This window comes from Carcharhinus amblyrhynchos, chromosome 17 (genome assembly GCF_965287045.1).
Source record: "Carcharhinus amblyrhynchos chromosome 17, sCarAmb.v2.hapA, whole genome shotgun sequence".
Lineage (NCBI taxonomy): Eukaryota > Metazoa > Chordata > Chondrichthyes > Carcharhiniformes > Carcharhinidae > Carcharhinus > Carcharhinus amblyrhynchos.
In genome coordinates, this window is record NC_137340.1 from 27,908,374 (window position 1) to 27,932,483 (window position 24,110).

At 43.6% G+C, this 24,110-nt stretch overlaps 1 protein-coding gene across 3 annotated transcripts in view; it reads left to right on the forward strand.

The window, feature by feature from the left end:
• The window catches only part of fam53b (family with sequence similarity 53 member B), a 115,636-nt gene extending 102,932 nt beyond the window's left edge, over nucleotides 1-12,704 (forward strand). For all 3 annotated transcript variants that reach the window (XM_080205669.1, XM_080205668.1, XM_080205670.1), the window contains exon 5: nucleotides 10,083-12,704. In XM_080205669.1, the coding sequence (XP_080061795.1) occupies nucleotides 10,083-10,448 (366 nt within the window). In that variant the 3' untranslated portion in view covers nucleotides 10,449-12,704. The remainder of the gene's footprint in view (nucleotides 1-10,082) is intronic.
• Nucleotides 12,705-24,110: the final 11,406 nt, after the last annotated feature.

The following is a 24,110-nucleotide window of genomic DNA, read 5'->3' on the forward strand; positions in this document are numbered from 1 at the left end:
TGTAAAACATCCCCTAGGAAACAGTGACCATAACATGATGGAGCTTAGCATTCAGTTTGAGAGTGAGAAATGTGGATTGGAAACAAATGTGCTAAACTTAAATAATGGTAATTACAAAGGAATGAGGGTGGGGCTAGCTGACGTGGAAACTGGCTGAAGCTGGCAAGAGCTTAGATGAGGGAAGTGAATATATTATTGTCAAGTTTGCGGATGACGCAAAAATAGCTGCAAAAACAAATGACGAGGATGACAGAGTTTACAGAGGGATATAGATAGATTAAATGTGGGGGGAAAGATTTTGCAGTTGGAATGTAATGTATATGCAGTTATGCACTTCAATAAGAAAAATAAAGGAGCTGAAAATTATTTAAATAGAGAAAGACTGCAGAAAGTGGCACAGGGTGATCTGGACCCTCATACATTAATCACAAAAAGCCAGCATGAAAGTTCAACAGATAATATAGATTGTTGGCCTTTATTTCAAAGGGAAGGGAGTGTAAGAATAGGCAAGTCTTGTTAAAACATTTCAAAGCACTATTTAGATCACACTTGGAGTACTGTGAACCGTTTTGGTTCTTTATCTAAGGAAAGATACATTGGCATTGGAGGCAGTCCAGAGGCAGTTCACTAGGTTGATCATGTGTATGGAAACATTGCCCCATGAGGAGAGCTGGAGTAGGTGGGATGTGTATTCCTTATGTAGATGCTGAGAGGATGTTTCCTCTTGTGGGAATATCTAGGACCAGAGGGCATAATCTCAGAGTAATTTTAGAAGAGATGAAGAGGAATTTCTTCTCTGTGGGTGTTGAACTTGTGGAAATTTTACTTGCAGAGGGTTATTGAGGATGGGTTATTGAATATATTCAAGGCTGTGATAGACGGATTTTTCATCAGTCAGGGAATTGAGGCTTATAGGCGTGAGGCGGAAAAGTGGCATTCAGGATGACCATAGATGAGTCATAATCTCATTAAATGGCACAGCAGACTCGATGTGCTGAATGTCCTACTTCTGCTCCTATGTCTCATGGAATGGTGCCCACAGGTGTGCCCCTTGAGTGCTCTAAAAGATCTTGATAAGGTGCCATCCTGGGGTTACACAGTCCCAACCGGCTGACGTGACACCAGGAATCCAAATTTGTGACACAAATACGCAAAGAGTCTTTTCATTGTTCACTCTGCACACATTAAATTTGATGGATGTGCGCAATTTAAAAGGACACATACTCAATTTGCAGGAAAACCGGACAAAGTACTCTGGAGTGTTTTTAAAGGTGTTTTGGTGAGTTTTGGTGGTTTGGACAAGATTTGCCACAGGGCACAGGGGACGATGCGTCGTTGGGGAAACAGAGGAGCAGGTGAATTGTACGCTCAAAGGTAGGGGGCCGCAGTAACACTGCCTCTGCGTCTGCAAAATGATAGGGCAATGGGAGTGGAGTCTGTGGAGAGGCCAAACTCTGCAACATGCTATCTATTCTGAGACTGGCAGATCAGCCAATATGCCCAGCATCTCAGTGTTAGTGCCACCAGCACTCTACTGTACATTGTCCCAATGAGATCCTCACCTGAGTCCTCTATGGCAGCACTCATCTGCCACCTTACCCTCCAATGAGCTGGCAACTGAATCATCCTTTACATCTGCAGCTCACTTGTTCTGGTAAGCCTCGATATGCAGATGCTAACTTTGTACACGCCTCCCAGGGTTTATGCGGTGCCATTATCTTGAACTGATGGCTGAGTTTTAGACTAAGTGATTGAATCCAAAGATGTGTGGGTTAGGTTGATTGACCATGCTAAAATTGCCCCTTAGTGTCCTGAGATGTGTATGTTAGAGGGATTAGTGGGTAAATATGCAGGGGTATGGCGTAGGGCCTGGGTGGGATTGTGCTCAATGCAGACTCGATGGGCCAAATGGCCTCTTTCTGCACTGTAGGGTTTCTATGATTCTATGAGTCTGTACATCAGTGCCATGCTGTGGTCATCATTCCTCTGCCTGGGTTGCTGGGGTTGTATGGGCAGCTGGCAGTTCCTGCACATCTGAAGGCAGGAACTCAAAAAGGAAAGATGGCTGGGATGGGAAAGGGAGAAAAGTTTGAAAGTTTATTTATTGTCACAAGTAGGTTTATATTCACATTGCAATGAAGTAACTGTGAAAATCCCCTAGTTGCCACACCCCAGTGCCTGCTCACTGAGGGAGAACTTAGCATAGCCAATGCATCCTAACCTGCTCATCTTCAGACTGTTGGAGGAAACCCACGCAGACATGGGGAGAATGTTGGTGTGGAACCTGCACAGTGACCCCAGCCGGGAATTGAACCCAGGTCCCTGGCGCTGCGAGGCAGCAGTGCTAACCACTGTGTCATCATGCCAGTTGGGACTGGGAAGCAAGAGGTCCATGTTTCCAGCATGCTCATCATGTCACACCAGCAGGTTGAGTTTTGCTTTGGGAGTTGAGAAGGGATGTAAGGCAGGAATGTTCTCAGCAGCTCTGTCATAGGCAGCCCATGATGCAGAGAACCATCTTCTCCATAAGAATCAGGAGATACAGGCATCCTGGTGCCCTCTTGGCACTGTACCCTTCTGTGTGCCAATTTGTCCTGCAAGACAGTGGGCAGAATGTCAGTTGTTGTGTAGCATTGTTTTTGGGCTCTGGCTGCCTGACTAGTGAAGGTATATGGAGGCAGTGAAAGGTAGCAACGCTGGTAGTTTTGAGGGTGATGGGGGAGTATCTGGAAACCAAGCGTGAGTCCTGAGTGCCAGGAGCTGGTGGGAGGTTTGTGGTAGGCATGGGGTCATTGAACAGTGAGAGCAAATGATAGGAAATGCCATGTGACATTTGTCACAGGGCTATGCCCCTTTAAGTTTGAAAATATAATTTTCAACTTCTAACTGACTGAAAAGATTGCAATTTTAAATAAGGTGGAACAAACCATTAAAATGCAAGACCAGCTTCCAAGGATAAGGTGAAAAACAAAGAAATCATCCCTCAGGAAGTGGAAAGAGAGAGACATTTCCTATAATTCAGAGACCCACATCTCACAATGCACACCTGTCACAATGGATCCTTCTGTCTGCCCTGGTGTTCACTTTGCAATAATTTACATTGCAGCTATATTGTTGAGTGCAGCTTTCCTATAAGGTACAGTCTTCCTTTATGCAGAGTAGGCTGTTTGTATCACATGGTCTACAAAAATTGCTGCCAAGATCCCTGACAGAGCACAGAGGTGACAGGGGACAGAAAAACCAGGCTTCTCGTCTCTTGGGCAGAAGTTACAATGGTTCAGATGAGGTGGGCGCACCAAGTTTGAGTGCTGACCACCTCAGCTTGAAGAACGCAATGCGCACACCCTGAAACTGGAGTGAACACAATTTCTAGCTGAGTTTAGTAAAAATATTTGGGAAATTGAAAATTGCCTTATTTGGCAGTAGAGTCTAGACATTAACTTGGTGTGATCCTCTTGGGATTCATTTAAGTACTGAACTGCGGGTCATTCAGTTTTAGAAGATGTTTTGTGGATTTTGGAAGTAAGGGTGTATCATAAGAGTGAATTTTACTACCCATTCCTGTTCCATTGTTCTGCTCACTGCGCACAGCCTTCAGCTGGGAGGGATGGTCAACCAATCTGGTCCCAGTTCCTCAGCAATATTTCACCTGCTTTGATTTTAAAACCAGGTTAATGTCTCTCACCTTATCTTTGCCAAGAACAAACTGTGCCAACCCTTGGAATGAAGCACTTTTGCAAGGAACGTGCATTTCATCAAGTGGTGTGACTATGTAACTTTGTCAATGCAGTAAGACAATGTATCTGGGGAACTCTGCCTTTCTGAATATCGCATTATTACTGTGAACAAGCAATAAATGGGTGGCCTTCATTTCCATGCTGTGTGAGAAGGTTATTGAACATAATTACATTCTATACAAAAATTACATTAAAACATTAATTCATTCCCCCTCTGGGTCCCTTTTGTTTTTGCATTTTGTGCTCTCTTGCATTCCTGTCTCTTACTCTTTCCCTCCTGGTTTCAAGGCTCATTTGTTTGTGGGACTTCCTGCTGCCAATATTTTGCTTTCATTTATTTTCCTTTCATTTTGGGTGGAGATTTCTAGCCAGCAGGAAAATACTATTGAAGTGAGAACACCAGATTAAAATTGAGACTGAAAGCTGTTCCACAATTCTCTTGCTTTGCTTTCCATCACTGGATAGTAAGGGAGAGAAAAGAATTCTGGGTGAGTACAATTGCAATGTAATCTTATTGAAAGCAATTCAGTTCAGCTGCAGACGGATTTTTTTTAAACTGTGGTTGTAATTTGGTCACGCCATGATATTAATCATCTTCAACTACCATTAGAGTGTCTTCATCAGTGGTAACAAGTTCAGAATATTTTTAATCATGCCTTGTTCTGGACATAGAGTAGTAACTGAGATATACTGCTGTTGATTAATTTGACTGATCTAGGCAGACTTGATATGAGCAGCATCCTCCAAGATACCAATTTACCAGCACGCTTGGCAATGTTGGGCTTAAGAATGTGTACACAAGAGTGTGCAGGAACATTTTTCAAATGTGTACTCTCTCACCTGCTGGGAGCACATACCTAAAAATCAGTAGTGAATTTAAGTCATTGATTTAAATGATTAGAAAACAGAGGGTTCCAATCTTAGCTCAGCAAGAGAGACTCCTCACAGCAGCGTCAAATTAAGAACATTAAAGCAAATTACTGCGGATGCTGGAATCTAAAACCAAAAGAGAAAATGCTGGAAAATCTCAGCAAGTCTGGCAGCATCTGTAAGGAGAGAAAAGAGCTGACATTTCAAATCCAGAGAACCCTTTGTCAAAGCTTGCAGCTTTGCAAGTTCCTTACAGATGCTGCCAGATGTGCTGAGATTTTCCAGCATTTTCTCTTTTGCTTTAAGAATGTTAAACTAGCCACCAGCATCTTGATCTTCCTTATTGTGTTCTGTAAGAATTTGAGTAAAACAAAATTAGCAGCTTTTAAAACCAATACGTTTTCTGTTAGCTACAAGAATTATTACATTTATTGTTGGTTATTGCAATCTTGAAGAAATATCTGTAATGGAAAGCAGCTGCCCCATGGGTGCGCAGATATGATGCTACAATAGTGAGTCAACCCAAAAACATTACACTATGAATGAAGCAAGAGAATATTGTCAGTTTGGGTATTGGACGGTGGTTAGCATGCTGTCTCACAGTGCCAGGGACCCGGGTTCAATTCCAGCCTTGGGTAACTGTCTATGTGGAGTCTGCAAATTCTCCCCATGTCTGCATGGGTTTCCTCCGGGTGCTCTGGTTTCCTCCCACAGTCAGAAAGATGTGTGGTTTAGGTGCATTGGCCATTCTAAATTCTCCCTCAGTGTACCCGAGCAGGTGCCAGAGTGTGACGACTAGGGGATTTTCACAGTGACTTCATTGCAGTGTTAATGTAAGTCTACTTACGACACTAATAAATAAACTTTAAACTTGATAGGATTAGTGATCTGTTTTTGTTGTTTTGGAAATAGTTTGAGTAAGATTTAAACTGTGACAGGCCTGTGGAGAATTCTGGACCAGATTTTGGTGGTTGTCAAAATATTGCCGAGTTAAGTTTTGGGTTAATAACTAATGTTAATTTTCCACAGCTGAAGCAAATATTTAACCCAACCAAATCTTCCAGTGGTAACCTTAACTTTGAAAGGAAATACATTTGATGAAGTGCTGCATAATAGACTTGCCAGCCAAGTTGAACCCCATGGAATGGAAGAGACAGCAGCAGCATGTGTATGAGGTTGGCGGAGTGCCAGGAAAGAGAGGTCTGTGTGAATGGTTGTTTTTTGGACTGGTGGGAAGCACACAGTAAGATTCTCCAGGAATCAGGATTAGCACCACTGCTTTTTGTAAAATGTATTAATGACCTAGAATTGGGGGCACAATTTCAAATCTTGCTGATCACACAGGTCTTGGAAGTTTTGTGAACTGAGGGAGCTGGTGATCAATTCCAACAGGACATAAGCTGGTGGAATGGGCAGACATATGGCAGATAAAAATTTAATGCAGAGAAGTGTAGAGTGTTAGATTTTGCTAGGAAGAAGAGGAGTGATGTCTATAAATAAAAGTCTGCAGCAACATCTCTCGTGATGGCTCCTTGTAAGAAAGCGTTATACAAGTTAGTGCTTTTATTGTGCAGATTATGACTTTGAATTATGAAAGTATGAATTCAATGAGTATTAGAAACTCAAAATTGTAGGAGAAAGAATATAATTCTGAGGATAGAGGAACAGAGAGACTTGAGGGCATATGTGCACAATATACTTACGGTGGCAGGGCAGGTTGAGAAAGGATCCTGGACTTTATAAAGACAGGCATAGTACACAAGCAAATTACGGTGAAACTTATAAAACATGACTGCACCTTCAACTTACATACTGGATAGAATTCTCCCAAACAATTTTGAAGTGTTGTTGCCAGCAGGAAAAGGGGTGAGATTCTGACTGCGGTTTGGGGCAATTCTGTTTGCAATTCACCCCCTTTTAGAAATTGTTTTGGGTCCTGGGGAGATCTTCACTGAATTCACTCACATTTTGTTTTGGAGTGGGGATCTGAAGATGCCAGCAAGGCTAGTTCCTTGGAGATCAGGGTGCTCCTTTCAAAGGACACCTCAAACTCCAGATATCCGTACACATTCCATCCCTCACTTGCTTGCTAAGAACGCCCCCCGCCCCGCAACTTGCTGCTGCCAGCAAGCCCCCGCCCTCCCCAGAGCGTGGGATTGACTTCTTTTTCTTGCCTTCTCTGAACATAGAACAAAGAAAATTACAGCACAGGGAAAGGCTCTTCAGTCCCCCAAGTCTGCACCAACCATGCTGCCCGACTGAATTAAAACCCCCTACACTTCTGGGTACCATATCCCTCTATTCCCGTCCTATTCATGGATTTGTCAAGACGCCCCTTAAAAGTTACTACCAAATCTGCTTCCACTATCCCCCCGGCAACGAGTTCCGGGCACCCACCACTCTCTATGTAAAAAATCTCGTACATCTTCTTTAAACCTTGCTCCTCGCACCTTAAACCTGTTCCCCTAGTAATTGACTCTTCCAACCTAGGAAAAAGCTTCTAACTATCCACTCTGTCCATGCCTGTCATAATCTTGTGGACTTCTTTCAGGTCGCCCCTCAACCTCTGTCGTTCCAGTGAAAACAAACCAAGTTTCTCCAACCTCTCCTCATAGCTGATGTCCTCCATACCAGGCAACATCCTGGTAAATCTTTTCTGTACCCTCTCCAAAGCCTCCACACCCTTCTGGTAGTGTGGCAACCAGAATTAGACACTATATTCCAAGTGCAGCCTAACTAAGATTCTATAAAGCTACAAAATGACTTGCCAATTTTTAAACTCAGTGCCTCGGCTGATGAAAGCAAGCATGCCGTATGCCTTCTTGATTACCTTCTCCACCTGCATTGCCACTTTCAGTGACCTATGTACCTGTACACCCAGATCCCTTTGTCTATCAATACTCTTAAGGATTCTGCCATTTACTGTATATTTCTTATCTGTATCAAACCAAAAATGCATTACTTCATATTTGTCTAGAGTAAACTCCATCTGCCACTCTCCGCCCAAGTCTCCAACTGATCTGTATCCTGCTGTATTTCTGATATCCGCAAATCCACCAACCTTTGTGAGGTCTGCAAACTTACTAATCAAACCAGTTACTTTTTCCTCCAAATCATTTATATGTATTACAAACAGCAAAAGTGCCAGCACTGATCCCTGAGGAACACCACTTGCCACAGGTCTCTATTCAGAAATGCACCTTTCCATTGCTACCCTCTGTCTTCTTTGACTGAGCCAGTTTTGTATCCACCTTGCCAGCTCACCTCTGATCCCATGCGACTTCACTTTCTGCACCAGTCTGCCATGAGGGACCTTGTCAAAGGCCTTACTGAAGTCCATGTAGACAAAATCCACTACCCTACCCTCATCAATCATCTTCGTCATTTCCTCTAAAAACTCGATTAAGTTCCTGAGACACGACCTCCCCTTCACGAAACCACGTTGCCTCTCACTAATACATCCACTTATTTCCAAGTCGGAATAAATCCTATCTCGAAAAATCCTCTCCAATAATTTCCCTACCACTAAGGTAAGTTTCACAGCCCGGTAATTACCTGGATTATTCTTGCTACCCCTCTGCTACATCTCTATCTCATTATTAAGATGTTATGACTCTCAGTGAGGCAGCATGATGGACAAGTTGCCACCATTTTGAATGATAGCAAGCTCCTCCCAGTCATTAAAGTTAATGTGGCTGCAGTCCAGATTAAGGTTTCTGTTTCAGATCTCCCACTCAAAAATTGCAGTCGTATCATCAAGAAGGGATTGCCAGGTTGTGATGATATTTTTGGGACATCCAAATCCATGGACATAATTATGAGTGTCATAATGGCGAGAAAACAGGAGTGATCCTCTCCGGTCTTTCTCTGCACTGCAGTCCTTCCACACTCCATCAGTTTTTTGGAGAGTGGCGAGTGTTGCGCCAGTACTGGCGGTGGGGAGGGTGGGAAGTTCTAAACGTACTGCTGAGCCCTGTTTCAGAGCACTCGACCTCACAGTGCCCTCTCCCTCCTTCCCTCCCCCATCGACACGGGAGCCTCCCCCAACTCCGTCCCCAAATTTTGTCGTCATCATCATCCACATATCAGGGCCCTCCTGCTTGTCCCTCATTATGACCCCCACCATGCCCCTCCCAGTCAGGACTCCCGACATGAACCACCCGCTTGGCACTGCTCCATACTGACAGTGCCCAACCAGGGTTGTCTGGTGGCCACTGCTGGAGTGTCAGGTGGACATTGCACAATGGGCACAGCCTGGCCATGCCCACAGCCACCCCAGGGCTTCAATGGCCTCCAAGTCCTCTTGTGTGGCCATCGCATCAGGTGTGGTGATTGGTGCAGCGTGACCTCCTGCCAGAGGGGTGGCAGCATTCTGGGAGGGGCAATGATCACATACCAACCTTGCTCATGAGTATGAAATCCAGTCAATCTCATGCTGTTCGGCCTTGTGTCCTTTCTGGGTGCAATCTGGTTTGCGCCATTAGAAAGGGGCGGGGATGATTGCAAACTGTTTGGCGCCAGGTATGAAACTGATGTCTCATACTATTCTGCACACCATTCTTTGGGATCAGCACAGTGAAGTTGGAGAATCGCCCCCTTTGAAGCCGAATCCACAGAACCCGCTCCATTTACTGAACCCCATGCTTGGATCAGTTCGATGAACGCAATGAAAAGATGCTGGTGTTATTCTCAACATTTTCCTGCAATTTGTCTCGCAACAAATCCAAATTAGGCATTGTTCTTATTATTCAGATGTCTTATTTACTTAGGTAATTGATCAAAAGCGCGACTAATCTATTTTCAAAATATGAAATGGCATTTTCCAGTGTAAGATAAGCTCTAGCATTGTAATGCGAGGTCTCAGCTGGACGGTGTGATGAGGGATGAAGTCGGCACAAGCCCTCAAGTAAATCACATTTTTAACGTCAAGATTTTAGTTTTGTGGATAAAATAGGTACTTTAAACTGAAGCAATTCCTCATGGATCAGGCTGCAGTGTAATACTCCTATACTGTGGGCCAATGTGGGAAAATGGTTCAATTATAGGCTGTGGTACATTCAGAATGTTGAATTCAGTCCCACATTCATCGTTACATTTTGCACTCTGGCCAGAAAGTGGTATGGAGAGAGGTTTTCGTTTATGTAAATCCAATTTTACCCGTTGTCATTGCTTTTCTCAGGAATCTCAGAGATTGTGTTTTTTGCTGAGGGATTCTTTTTGGTGCTATTTTACTAACTGGTGTGCTTTTTGTTTGGAGCTAATAGGGGACTTTGACAATAACTCTATTACAGTGTTAATGTAAGCCTACTTTTGTAGCACTAATAAATAAACTTTAAAAAAAAATAAGCTAAATTGCCCTTGGAATAGAAGCTAATGTCATGGTAAAGCCATGGGAGTTCACTGAACTTCCTGAATTCTAAATGAATTCCCTTTCACCTGCTGTTTTTTGTGATTTTTCTCTCTCTCCCTCTCTAGAATCTCAGGAATTTCCGCAGTCCCAGCTCTGTGGGCACCGCTGGGAATGACTGCTGCCAACGGGGACAGCCCATCTCGCCGAACCCAAACACAGCCAAGGCATGGACGCCACACCTTTACGTCTCAGCTCCCCTGCCAGGAACGACACCCGCCTCCAGCCCAGAACCACAGCACCAAGGGGACTCTGATAAACCCTCCACCAGCAATGGGGAAAGTAGCGGGGAGAAGGCAGAGGTGTTTGGAATTGCGAAGCAAAGCTGGCCAAGCGATGAGAATGATAAGGACTCGTGGAGCAGGGGGGAAGCTGGACAAGTGGTATTTCAGCTGGATGGTGAACTGGACATTGAGCAAATAGAAAACAACTAGGCTATCAGGTTCTAAGATGCATGAGCGGAAGAGATCTATAAAATTCTGCACAATTTGCTGCATAATTTTTTTTGTGTTTTTAAGCAGTGCTCCAAGGGCATGTTGAGTCAAACAACTTCACATCTGAACATTTCCATATCTGAATATTCAATTTGCCAAATGACAGTCAGGCAGTCATAGTTCTGTGGGTGGCAAGCCCAAAGGAGATTGGAGTTAATTAGCTTTTAACCTACTCGTTGTGCTACAGACGTAATTGGCCAAGGCATTGGGTTTAAAGCTATGCTTAAGAAAATGTGGCTCCACTTTACATGTTTTTGCATAAGCTTGATCACAGTGCAATTTCAATGCAGTGAGGATGATATTTCTCATTTGATATGGTAACTGACACTTCTCCATGTCATCAAACTCCCCACCCCTCTCAAATCTGAACTGAAAACCAATATCCCAAACCCCAAACTGTGATCTCAAAAGATTGGAGCTACAAAAGAAGCAATCTGTCACATGTTGCGTGCTTGCATTCTTTTTTTTGTGTTTGATTTTTGTTTTCTTATACCCACCATTTATTTTTTAAACTGCCTTAATGTTTAATTTGCTTCTTTTCTTCTTGCAACTAAAACTTGGCATTGTCTCACTGAGGCTCCTGAAGTAGAGTCACTCTGGTTTTGACTGCTGCCGATATTTTCCGGCATGTTTGTGCCCAGCTGGTGTCTGAGCTGCATTACTGCAGGTCCTTTTCCTTCCGTTTTCAGTGAAAAAAAACTAGGAACAAAACATGTGTTTCCCTGTGTTTGCAATGGGACTGGGTGGATGACTCTCTCAGAGAATTAACACGCGTGCAGCAAGGCGAGGGACTACCTACCGTGCTGTAAAATTCAGAGGAATGTATACCCACTGGTACCTTGACAATGCCAGTTGCTGGGCTCTTGATTAACTGATGTTAGCCGCCTGATATGGGAGATGGTCACAGATCTGACAGATAAGGAGAGGTGAGAAATTGTGTGTTAATACAATCGGTGTGTGTCAGAAATACAAAAGTACTGTTTTGGAACCACAAATGGAGAGGAAGTTCATTAACTTCAGGTATAACATGCAGAGAAATACACAGGTCGAAAAACTAATTGTAAAGGAAACTATCCAGGAATCCTCTCAAAATCAGGAGAATTGGCATCTCTGGCTTTGAACACCACCAGAATTCCAGTTATCAGTGTGTGTGTGCGTGTGTGTGTGTGCGCGCAAGTGTGTGTATGTGTATATGTGTGCGCGTGTGTCTACTGTAGACTCAGGGTGTCCATAAATGGACTTGTAATATGAACATTTAAAAAAAAACATGACTTTTTTTAATTTATATTAAACTTGTTCAATACAGGACAAACATGTTTTCTACTGCAAGGATTATTTTCTTCTACTTTTGTGTGTAACAAATGATCTAGAACCCTCATTCTTTGCAATAAGCCTCAACAGGAATTAGTTACATGGAGTGTTTGACCAGTACTGGCTGGTTTCTGGTAGGACATGAGAGGATGAATACTGTAAGTGAACTGGGAATGAGGCAGTGTATGTGGAAAGGTTGCGTTTTTAAGTGTTTAGGTATTACAACTTCTGGAGTATCAGGAATTTCATGGGTAAAAAAGCAAGGACGTCTGTGAAAGTATTGAGTATGTTCAACTTTTTTTTCCAAATATAGACCAAGCAATATTTATGCCTATACAGTACTACCTGCACGTGCTAAGGAAACTTGACGGTAGCACAATGCATTGTTTAATGTCGAAGGCCTCACAACTCATGGAATGCTGTCTAGTATGGGATGACTCAAGAGTTAAGCCACAGAAGCCAGTGGCTAAATGTAGTTTTTCCATCCATTAGTTGCAGCAATAGCATAACCTGTTTGCCTTACTGTACTTCAAAGCTTACGCAGTAAACGCTACAGTTATATGTGGCTAGTCTGGATATTTCAACTTGATACTTAAGAAAACTTATGCTAACAAATCTGGGTGGTATACTCTGTATGAAAGGCTGCTCAAATGCAGTGAAACCATGGGCGACAGTTGCTGAAATGAATTGGAGAGCACTACTGTATTTCAGAATATTTGTAATGTGGTTGCTAACAAGGAAGGAAGTCTTTGATGATCGAATGCCTGTTCTGAATCAGAAAAACCTGATTCTAATGAAGAAACTGTCTTCAGCAAAACTGTATCACTTCCTGGTGTTTTACATAGGCTGTTCTCCATTTTCAATAAAAACTGAAGCAAGGAGTTTATTTTTTGCCTTATTTTACTGCTATTGCAATCTGATCTCGATTTGTGCATTATCTTTTTTCCCCCTCTTTCAACTAGGAGGTAGGATCCAGGCCTCTCCACTGCGATCTTTAGCAACATAATGATTGATCTGGTTACCTGAGTCTTCCAGCCTGAGACTGGCTGTATTGGCTCATTATATGTCAATTTCCATAGTGTTGCACCTGCAATAAGTGCTCTATCAATGCCCAATACAATTGATGATAACCAGCAATGTGAACAAACTCAATTTCACCCTAAGAACGTTTAGAGGATTTACATTGAAACAGTTTTCTTTTTTTGACTTTTTTCCCCCCCAGGAAACTGAATAACTCGGGTTTTGTTTTAATTTCAAAAGTCGAGGATCAGATTATGTCTTAGTGGCTGATATAAACAAAGTACACAATCTGACCATTTGTCAAGAAGCATAATCAGACTGCAGTCTGCTCACATCTCATATCTTTGCGCCATACTTCATTTGATTATATTTTTCAGCAATAATAAAATTCTGAAATCATGAGTGAAATCATGTAGCCTTTCTTGGTAACATCTTCAGAGCCACACCCTCCAATGATTCTGTGTCTCTCCAACATTGACCTTGTACCCAACCACCAATACTTTCATTCCACCATTGGTATCCATGCCTTCAGACATTGAGGCGCTAAGCTCTGGAATTCAGATCCCTAAACCTCAATGCCTCTTCTTGCCGTCCTCTTCTGCTTCTCTTTGTTCTCTTCTTTCTTACCTTCGTCCTCTTTGGGTCAGAAGGAATGGAGTGGATCGACCAGGGCTCCATGTTAAACATTGTGGCCCACAAGAGCAATCTTAAATGAGGGAATTAGATCAGGGATACACACCAATGACTAGAGCATTATACGGTTTATTTATTAGTGTCATAAGTAGGATTACATTAACATTCCAACGAATGAAGATCCCCTAGTTGTCACACTCTGGTACCTGTTCGGGTGCACTGAGAGAGAATTTAGCATGGCCAATGCACCTAACCAGCATGTCTTTTGGACTGCGGGAGAAAACTGGAGCACCTGAAGGAAACCAAGCAGACATGGGGAGAACGTGTGGACTCTGCACAGTCATCCAAACCAGGAATCAAATCCAGATCCCGGGTGCTGTGAGGCAGCAGTGCGAACCATCGTGTCACTGTGCTGCCCTGATGTGCAAGTGAGGATCCGAGAGGTTTAAATCACAAGTAAGTGTTTAATCTTGGCTGGCAGATATTACAAATGGAACACGCATGACAGAAATAGCATGTTAAAAAATACATGATTGAAATAAATGTGACAGGAAGGTGCTATGGAGTGTAATTTGCCCTTTACAGTAAGTAAGTATATACAGAAGACTTTGTACATTGTGTATTAGTCCTTAAATAACCAGTCTCCCTGGTTACATAGAAATAGCTCATGAGTATTCAGAGGCATGATTGCTGTAAACGTAAAAAAAAATTATCAGAGTTTTATTTCTAACACAGGAACATTTGCTGCCTTTGACATATTTGATTTGTAACTGGCACTATGTAATTCATAGTTCTTAAGTTATAAGTATTTTAAAGTGACACCTTTGGAGGAAAGAAAATATTCATAAATATTTTAACTGTTTTAGGGATAACTTTAAGCATGCAAATACATGCTAATTTCATGCACTGCGAACTACATTTGAAATATATCATCCATAAAGATAAGTTATAAAATTAGTTTTCTTTTGTCCTATACACATAAGATTATTTTTCAACTAGAGATTGAGCAGATGAGTTGTTCCCAGGTATTTCTTAATGCTGCTTTGTTAGGACAGGACCTGCTTAAAGATTTCTGGATCCTGAACCTGTGCAGGTCCGAATTCCAACCTCTCAGTCCTATCTGCCATCAGACGGTCACTATAGGAGGGTGGCCGAATTCCTGAGGCAGAATCAAGGTGCAATCAGAGGACCTGTAGCTTTGGAGAGGTGGGTGCTGCTATTAGCAGGTTAGAGACTGTGTGTGGGTGCCTCAACATGGAAACACTTTTGGAAGTATGAGTAAGATTGCAACCTCCTACCCATTCTATATGCTAAACAGTGGAGTCAGGATTTTCTATGCTGCAAGTGCAGGGTTGACTCTCTACCTCCTACTCTGCCTCTCAGATTGCTGCAGACCACCCCAAACAATCTGCTATCTATTTGTGATATTCACTGATTCACTCAAGGATCCTCTGACCTGATCTCAAAAAGGCTTCCTCTGCCCTCTCTCCTCATGGCAACATGAAACACATTAGCCTTGTATAAGAGTAGAATTGCTGGTAAGCTATCTTTAATTCCAACTCCCTTTAATTTTAGAAGTAAATGGACAGTTTCCAGCACAATGCGAAACTTATAACACTTTTCTGGGACTTTGGCAGACTTGGGGTATATTTATGGTCTACTCAGAGACTGCTCCCCATGTCTCCAAATGTAAATGTCTTACACTTTCTTCTCAGTAAAATAATTTAAGCCATCCTTTGATCTGTAACTATAAAACCGTCTGGACTTAATATCAGGAAGATTTCAGAGCACACGACCTTCTTCAGAAAACTTATGGTCACAAAATATAAGAATTTATAAACTTCATAATTGTAACAAAGAAGATTGCAGTTGAATTTTGTTAGGCAATGAACTCTCAAAGTTTGTAATGGAAGAGAAGATTACCAAGTGGTTAAAGTCTGAATTGTTTTTGTAAATTTAGCAAATATATATATAACTGATATACGTGCTGAATTGAAGTGGTATGACTTAAATAGAATCTAACCTGTTCAAAGTACCATCTGTTATTCAAAGCAGTGAACTCAGGAACTGTAAAGAGATTATACACATATAATTTACACCCAGATGATGTAGTGAACATTGGTACCCCAGCTCTTTTTAATCAGTGCCATTGAGCTAAGTGGCAGGATAAAAACAAAAGCTATAAATTGGTTTGATTTGGGTTGCACCTCTAATTATGATGATTTCATAACAACAAAGGCCAAGTAACTCTCAAAAGATCGTTCTGAATTTGGTTAAATAAAGATCATTTTACATTTGGGATTTAACCTTTTGGAATCTCATAGGGTTATAATTAGCTTCATGGATAACATGCAGTCGTTAAACAAATGCAGCTGCAGAATGATGTGATGACAGCATATTACTGGAGCATGTGCAGTCGGATGTGGTCACGAGAGATGGGGGCAGGTATCAGCTTTCCTGTCAAGTCTGACATGATACTCTCCCAAGCGGCTTGCACAATTGTTTCAAGACTCTGTGCTTACCTCTTGAGGAGACCAAGTATACCACAATCATCAAGGACAAATTCTGTGAAGGACCTGGACAGAGGGATTGCAAAAACTTCACAGGAAGACAGGTACATTGGGGACTTCTATGCAAGCTGACTATCAGGCCTGGAATGGTATCCTAGGGAAACAAAATATGAGAAATAACAACAGCAATAGCAAGCTTCTCCTGAGTTTATACACATAATATGCCAATCACTAGCACTATGGTGTCAGAGGCAGCACGGTGGCACAGTGGTTAGCACTACTACCTCATAGCGCTAGGGACCCAGGTTCAATTCCAAGCTTAGGTCATGTCTGTGTAGAGTTTGTACGTTCTCCCTGTGTCTGCGTGGGTTTCCCCAGGTGCTCCGGTTTCCTCCCACAGACGGGGTTAGGTGGGTTGGCCATGCTAAATCGCCCCTGAGTGTCAGAAGGATTAGCTACGGTAAATGCATGGGTTTATGGGATAGGGCTTGGGTGGGATTGTGATTGGTGCAGACTCAATGGGTCAAATGACCTCCTTCTGCATTGTAGGGTTTCTGTGGACTTCTTCGGACTATCACTGGTCAGAATTGTTCCTTGTTCCTTGAACTCATTGTTCCTTGGGAGCACTGAAGAGAGGCAGCGATCTGCGAGAGGAGAGCTTGTGGGTGAGTAGAGCGATTTTTTTAAAACTAACTTTACTAGTTTTTAAAAAAATTTTGTACCGGAAACCGGAAGGTTTTGCAAAGACACTTGGGTAGAGTTTTTTTTAACCTTACTATAAATTGGAGCGGTGAGGAATCCCAATACTCTACACGGGTAGCGTAACACACCCCTCCCTCCTCCTCTAACCTAAAAAAGAGAGAGAGAGAGAGAGAGGGGCTCTGAGTGAGAGCAGGTAAGTTTGTTTCTGTTTTTTGTGTGAACTGTAAGGGCTTTGGCTCACAGGGCCAAAGCGAAAAGGGTGAGGCAAAGTAAGTTATAAGTTTTTATTACTTATTTTTCCTCTGGGTTTCTATGAAGGGCAAGTATGAGTGTGAGGCCAGTATGTTGTTGCCGATGCAATATGTGGGAGGTCTTGGAGGCTCCTGGTCTCCCAGACATCCATACCTGTGCTCGGTGTGTGGAGCTGCAGTCCCTACGGGACCTGGTAAAGGAACTGAAAATGCAGCTTGAGGACATACGTCTCATTAGAGAGAATGAAGAGATAATTGATAGGAGCTATCGGCAAGTTGTCACACCCGGGCAACGGGAAGAAGGCACGTGGGTAACTATTAGGAAGGGGAAACCTCAGGTGATGGAGAGCATGCCGGTGGATGTCACCCTTCAAAATAAGTACTCCTGCCTGAGTACCACTGGGGGGGACAGCTCATCTGGAGGAGGAAGCAGTGGCCAGCTCTCTGGAGCTGAGCCAGTACTTCAAAAAACTAAAAAAGAGAGCAGCAAGGCAGTACTAATAGGGGACTCCATAGTGAGGGGTTCAGACAGGCATTTTTGCGGACGCAGACGGGAGTCGCGGATGGCGGTTTGTCTCCCTGGAGCTGGGATCCAGGATGTCTCTGGACGCATCCCAGACATCCTGAAAGGGGAGGGTGAGGAACCGCAGGTTGTGGTTCATATAGGTACTGCTGACATAGGCAGGAAGAGGGAAGCAATCATGAAAAGGGATTATAGGGAACTGGGTAGGCAGCTGAGAAAGAGGAATGCGAAGATAGTAATCTCAGGATTGCTGCCTGCGCCGCAGGAGAATGAGAGCAGGAATAGAATGAGGTGGAGGGTGAATGCGTGGCTGAGGGACTGGAGCAGGGGGCAGAGATTCCGGTTCCTGGATCATTGGGACCTCTTTAGGGGCAGGTGTGACCTGTACAGTAAAGATGGGTGGCACTTGAATCCCAGGGGGACCAATATCTTGGCGGGAAGACTGGCTAGGGCTACTGGGGGGACTTTAAACTAGAATGGTTGGGGGGGAGGGAACAGAGATGAGGAGACTGAGACCGAGGAGGTTAGCTCCCGGGTAGGGAAGGACTGTAGACGGCACGAGAAGGAGGTTAGACGAGGAGGTGGAGAAGGGAAATGTCCAGACCGAGGGGCTGAGGTGTGTCTATTTTAACGCCAGGACTGTAGTAAATAAGGTAGATGAGCTTAGGGCGTGGATTGCTGCTTGGGAATGTGATGTGGTGGCCATTACAGAGACTTGGATATCTCAGGGACAGGACTGGGTACTTCAGGTGCCAGGATTCAGATGCTTCAGGAAGGACAGGGTTGGGGGCAAAAGAGGTGGTGGAGTGGCACTGTTGATCAGGGACAGTGTCATGGCTGCAGAGAAGGAGGATACCGTGGAGGGACTGCCAACAGAGTCATTGTGGGTGGAAGTTAGGAACAGCAAAGGGTTGATAACTTTGGGTGTTTTCTATAGGCCGCCCAGTAGTGACAGGGAAGTTGAGGTGCAGATAGGGAAACAGATCCTAGAGAGATGTAGTAATAACAGAGTTGTCGTGATGGGAGACTTTAATTTCCCAAACATCGACTGGAATATCCCAAGGGTAAGGGGTTTGGATGGGGAGGAGTTTGTTAGGTGTGTTCAGGAGGGTTTCCTGACACAGTACGTGGATAAGCCTATGAGAGAGAGGCTGTACTTGACCTGGTGCTGGCTAATGAACCAGGACAGGTGTCGGATCTCTCGGTAGGAGAGCATCTTGGGGATGGAGATCATAATTCTATCTCCTTCACAATAGCATTGGAAAGAGATAGGATCAGGCAGGCTAGGAAGGTGTTTGTCTGGAGTAAGGGGAAATATGAAGACATCAGACAGATAATTGGATGAATAAACTGGAAGGAGGCGTTCTTGGGGAAAAGTACAGAAGGAAGGTGGCGGATATTCAAGGAATGTTTGACTGGAGCTCTGCACGATAACGTTCCGATGAGACAAGGAGGTTTTGGTAGGGCACGGGAACCGTGGTGCACGAAGGTTGTGGTGAACCTAGTCAGGATGAAAGGAAAGGTGTATAAAAGGTTCAGAGAGCTAGGAGATGGTAAGGATCTAGAGGAGTATAAGGCTTGTAGAAAGGAGCTTAAAAAGGAAATTAGGAGAGCCAGAAGGGGTCATGAGAAAGCCTTGGCAGGTAAGATTAAGGACAATCCCAAGGCCTTCTACAAATATGTGAAGAGTAAAAGGATGAGAAGAGAAGTGATAGGACCTATAAAAGGTGAAGGGGGAAATGTCTGTGTGGAACTGGTGAAATGGCAGAGGTGCTTAATGAGTACTTTGCCTTGGTATTCACGGTGGAAAGTGATCTGGGAGGCTGTACTACAGGTTTGCGGCAGTCTGAAAAGATTGAGTATGTGGATGTTAAGGAAGAGGATGTGTTAGAACTTTTAAACTCTATCAAGATAGACAAGTCGCTGGGACCGGATGGGATGTACCCCAGGTTACTGTGGGAGGTGAGGGAAGTGATTGCAGAGCCCCTGGCGATGATCTTTGCGTCGTCGATGGGAACGGGAGAGGTTCCGGAGGGTTGGAGGATTGCGGATATGGTTCCTACTTTCAAAAAAGGGGACAGGGATAGCCCGGGAAATTACCGACCAGTGAGTCTGACCTCAGTGATTGGTAAGTTGATGGAGAGGCTTCTGAGGGACAAGATTTATGAGCATTTGGAGAAGTTTAGAATGAACAGAAATAGTCAACATGGTTTTGTCAAGGGCAGATCGTGCCTTACGAGCCTAGTTGAGTTCTTTGAGAATGTGACTGAGCACATTGACGAAGGAAGAGCGGTAGACGTGGTTTACATGGACTTCAGCAAGGCGTTTGATAAGGTCCCCCATGCAAGACTTCTTGAGAAGGTGAGAGGGCATGGGATCCAAGGGGCTTTGGCCTTGTGGATCCAGAACTGGCTTGCCTGCAGAAGGCAGAGAGTGGCTGTGGATGGGTCTTTTTCTGCATGGAGGTCGGTCACCAGTGGAGTGCCCCAGGGATCTGTTCTAGGACTCTTGCTGTTTGTCATTTTCATAAATGACCTGGATGAGGAAGTGGAGGGATGGGTTAGTAAGTTCACTGACAATACGAAGGTTGGTGGTGTTGTGGATGGTCTGGAGGGATGTCAGAAGTTGCAGCGGGACATAGATAGGATGCAAGACTGGGCGGAGAAGTGGCAGATGGACTTCAATGCAGATAAATGTGTAGTGGTCCATTTTGGCAGGACCAATGGGATGAAGGAATACAATATAAGGGCAGGAGTCTTAGCTGTGTTGAAGAGCAGAAGGATCTTGGGGTCCGGGTCCTTAGGACTCTTAAATCAGCCTCGCAGACGGAGGATGTGGTCAAGAAGGTGTATGGTGTACTGGCCTTCATTAATCGAGGGATTGAGTTTAGGAGTCGGGAGGTAATGCTGCAACTTTATAAGACCCTTGTCAGATCCCACTTGGAGTACTGTGCGCAGTTCTGGTCGCCTCACTATAGGAAGCACGTGGAAGCTATTGAAAGGGTACAGAGGAGATTTACAAGGATGTTGCCTGGATTGGGAGGCATGCCTTATGAAGATAGGTTGAGGGAGCTAGGACTCTTCTCCCTGGGGAGACGAACGTTGAGAGGTGACCTGATAGAGGTTTATAAGGTGTTGAGAGGAATAGATAGGGTGGATTCTCAGAGGCTATTTCCCAGGGCTGAAATAGTCACTACGAGAGTACACAGATTTAAGGTGCAGGGAAGCAAGTACAGAGGAGATGTTAGGGGTAAGTTTTTCACTCAGAGGGTGGTGAGTGAATGGAATCGGCTGCCGTTGGTGGTGGTAGAGGCGAACTCGCTAGGGTCTTTTAAAAGACTCTGGATGAGTATATGGGATCTAATGGGATTGGGGGTTATAGATAGGTCTATGGCTTAGTAGGTATAGGTGTGATTGGCGCAACTTGTGGGCCGAAGGGCCTGTTTGTGCTGTAGTGTTCTATGTTCTAACATAAAAACGCTTGGATTCATGTAAGATCCAGACACTTGGCATCAGACTTGCTTCATCATTGCCTGGTAGAGCAATGTAAAAGATGTTGGCAAGGTTATGAGAGGAGTGGGGTGTTCTATACACCACAGGCTGCTACACTCCAAGATGAAATTAAGGTCAAGCCTGAGATCAAATGTAATACCTCTTGTCAGCTTGGGTCTGATATGACCCTTGTCAGGTGGTCATGAATTGAGTTGTTTTTTAGAGCAAGACTGGGGGCTTGCCCCATCCACTCTGCAGATTGGTTAGTAACTCTCGACAAATGAATTTTAAAGCTCTTACGGTAAAGAAGACTATCATGCATGAGACTCGCCCAAAAAACTAGACATGCAAAAACTGACATCTGGAGAACTATTCAGGCTCAGAATTGGAGAACGGCTGTCCTCTGAAGGAAGTAATGATGTTGAAGTGGCAGGGTCAACCATCAAATCTGCTAATCATGTCGTGGGAACACAGAAAAGAAAACACTGGAATTAGTTCAACCAGAACAATGATCAACTTAAGGAACTGTTACAAGAGAAAAATGCAGCATGGTTAGGACGTGTAGATACAGCCTCTGCTAATAAACCACCCGAGGAGAGCAAAAGAAACCTGCAACAGAAGCTGGGTGGAATGTAAGATGTCTGTTGGGATAAATAGGCTTCAAGCCTATGCTGATCAGCCCAAGGTCGATAAAACCCTGAGGACTCTGCATATTTCTCCTCCATGTAAATACTGGCTGCTGATCTGTTCTCAACACTGAGGGAGAATCTCTCCTCACAGAATTTATCAAGGAGTGCTAGGCTGATCACTTTAGCGCTGTGCTTAATCACTCATCCACCCTAAATGGGGCCATCAGATCCCTGCCCTCCAGGAAAGCCCCAGACTCAGATCTATTCTCTGGAGTAATCTGCAGATCTTGGAGGACCTCAAGCTAGCAGTCAAACTTACACAATTATAATCACAGAAAATATTAACAAGCCATTCTCCCAGGAGTTCAAGGATGTCACAATTGTACATATCTACAAAGGAGAAAGGAGAAAAATCTATGTGACAACCACAGAGGCATCTCTGTGTTACTGCTAGCTGGTAAGATTCTAGCAACAGTCCTACTAGTAATCCAGATAGCAGAACATGTACTGTCAGAAAGTCAAAATGAGTTCAGGAAAGACAACTTACAACATGATCTCCATTCTTTGACAAATACTAGAGAAGTGTCACCAACAACAGATGGAACTTCCCTGTGTCTTTGTTGATTGGTTGACGGAGGTAAACAGAGAAGCTTTACGAAAAGACTTGCCAAAGTGTATGCCTTGATAAAGTTGTAAATTTGATACAGTTGTTTTGTGATGGAATGGTGGCCAGAGTCACTCATTGATTATGTGAGTATACTGAACCTTTTGATGCAACAAGTGGTATAAAGCAGGGGTGTGTCATGGCCTCTGTACTCTTCAGCATGTTCTTTACTGCTGTGCTTTCTGGGGCATTTGATGGGAATGTTTTTGGAATGTACACTCAATTCTGAACAGATGGCAATCTCTTCAACCTCAGATGACTGAGATCCTCAACTAGGATAACAGAGATGATGGAATAGGAAGTGCTGTTTGCTGACGACTGTGCTTTTGTGCCACATTCTGAGCATGGCAGCTACAATGGATCATGGATTGTTTTTCAAAAGATGACTGTGAGCTAACCATCAGCTCAAGAAAGCCAGAGGTATTCCACTAATCACCACCAAATTCTGACTTTACCCAACTTAACGGCTGCAATGTTTCATCATCTACTCCTTACAAACAAACTCAGATTTGTATATCTTTATAACTTCTGGTTTTGAACTCCCTCTCCTCCTGACGCTCTGGTTTTCTCCCACAGTCCAAAGATGTGCGGGTTAGGTTGATTGGCCATGCTAAATTAACCCTAATATCAGGGGTTTAGCAGGGTAGGTATGAGGGGTTATGGGAATAGGGCCTGGGTGGGATTGTGGTAGGTGCAGACTCGATGGGCAGAATAGCCTCCTTCTGAACTGTAGGGATTCTATGATATGTATCAAGTGGATTTGATGTAAAAACGTTTTCATTTTGATTGTTTTGTTATGGTTTGTAAATGTCAGCTACTTGGCAATTGAGCTAGGTGTGTCCATGACGACTCTAAGTCTGGTCGTGAAGAACGGAAATATTTGTTCCTCACTAACTGTAGATTTGGTCTTGTTCTTTCCATCATCACGTGGGTATCTATCATATATTTGGAACCCTTTGTGACATTTATCCTTCAATTGCACAGAAGAAAGCTAAGGTTCCCAGAAGTAACCTCTGTTGTAAAATATTAGATAGGCTGTTAACAGTGCAATCCAAGAAATGTAATGTAGGTGAAACTCTCATTTCCAGCTCAGAGTCCTGTATCTTTCAAAGCTCCTTGGCACTCAAAATATTGGTAAAAATATGACCTGATGCATCATTCTTCAGTCTTGGTTAATCATTTATCAATTGTTTTGACCAATTGGTTAATGAGACTTATCACACATTGCCTCTTCAGAGGCTAAACTAGAATTCAGGTCCATTTTTGGAGGAAAGTAGGGAGGAAAAGATTATATTTTAATTAAAATCAGTGACTTGTTAGGATCGGGTATGTGTTGCCTGAGAGTGTGGTCGAGGCATGTTGAATCAAGGCATTCAAGAGGGAATTAGATTATCTTCTGAAGAGGAAGAATGTGCAGGGCTATGGGGAGAAGGTCCAGGGAGTGGCTGTAGGTGAATTGTTCTTTCAGAGAGCCAGAAAGACATGATGGCTGAATGGTCTCTTTCTGTGTTGTAGCCACTCTGTTATCCTGTGCAAGCTTTGTGGTTAAGTACAGAGTGGATAAAAGTGATAAATCTCTCCGATATTTACAATTTATTTACCAACAGTGCTCCAGAAATCCCTATTTATATGGCTCAGTTGAGTGGTAGAAATTAGAAAGCTTCCATGTGTGATCCCTTGTCTGTTGAGTTGGCTGATTTTAACCAGCGTTGGAAGAAGGGCAACATAATTGACCTCAGCATCCCTCAGTGAGTGAGCAGGAAACAGGCAAAGAGATTCTGCCCGAGATGGTACCAAACAATTCCAATTGGAAGAGCTGGTAGGTGAATCGTGAAAGGTAGGATCAGGTTTGAATGTGATACCTTTTG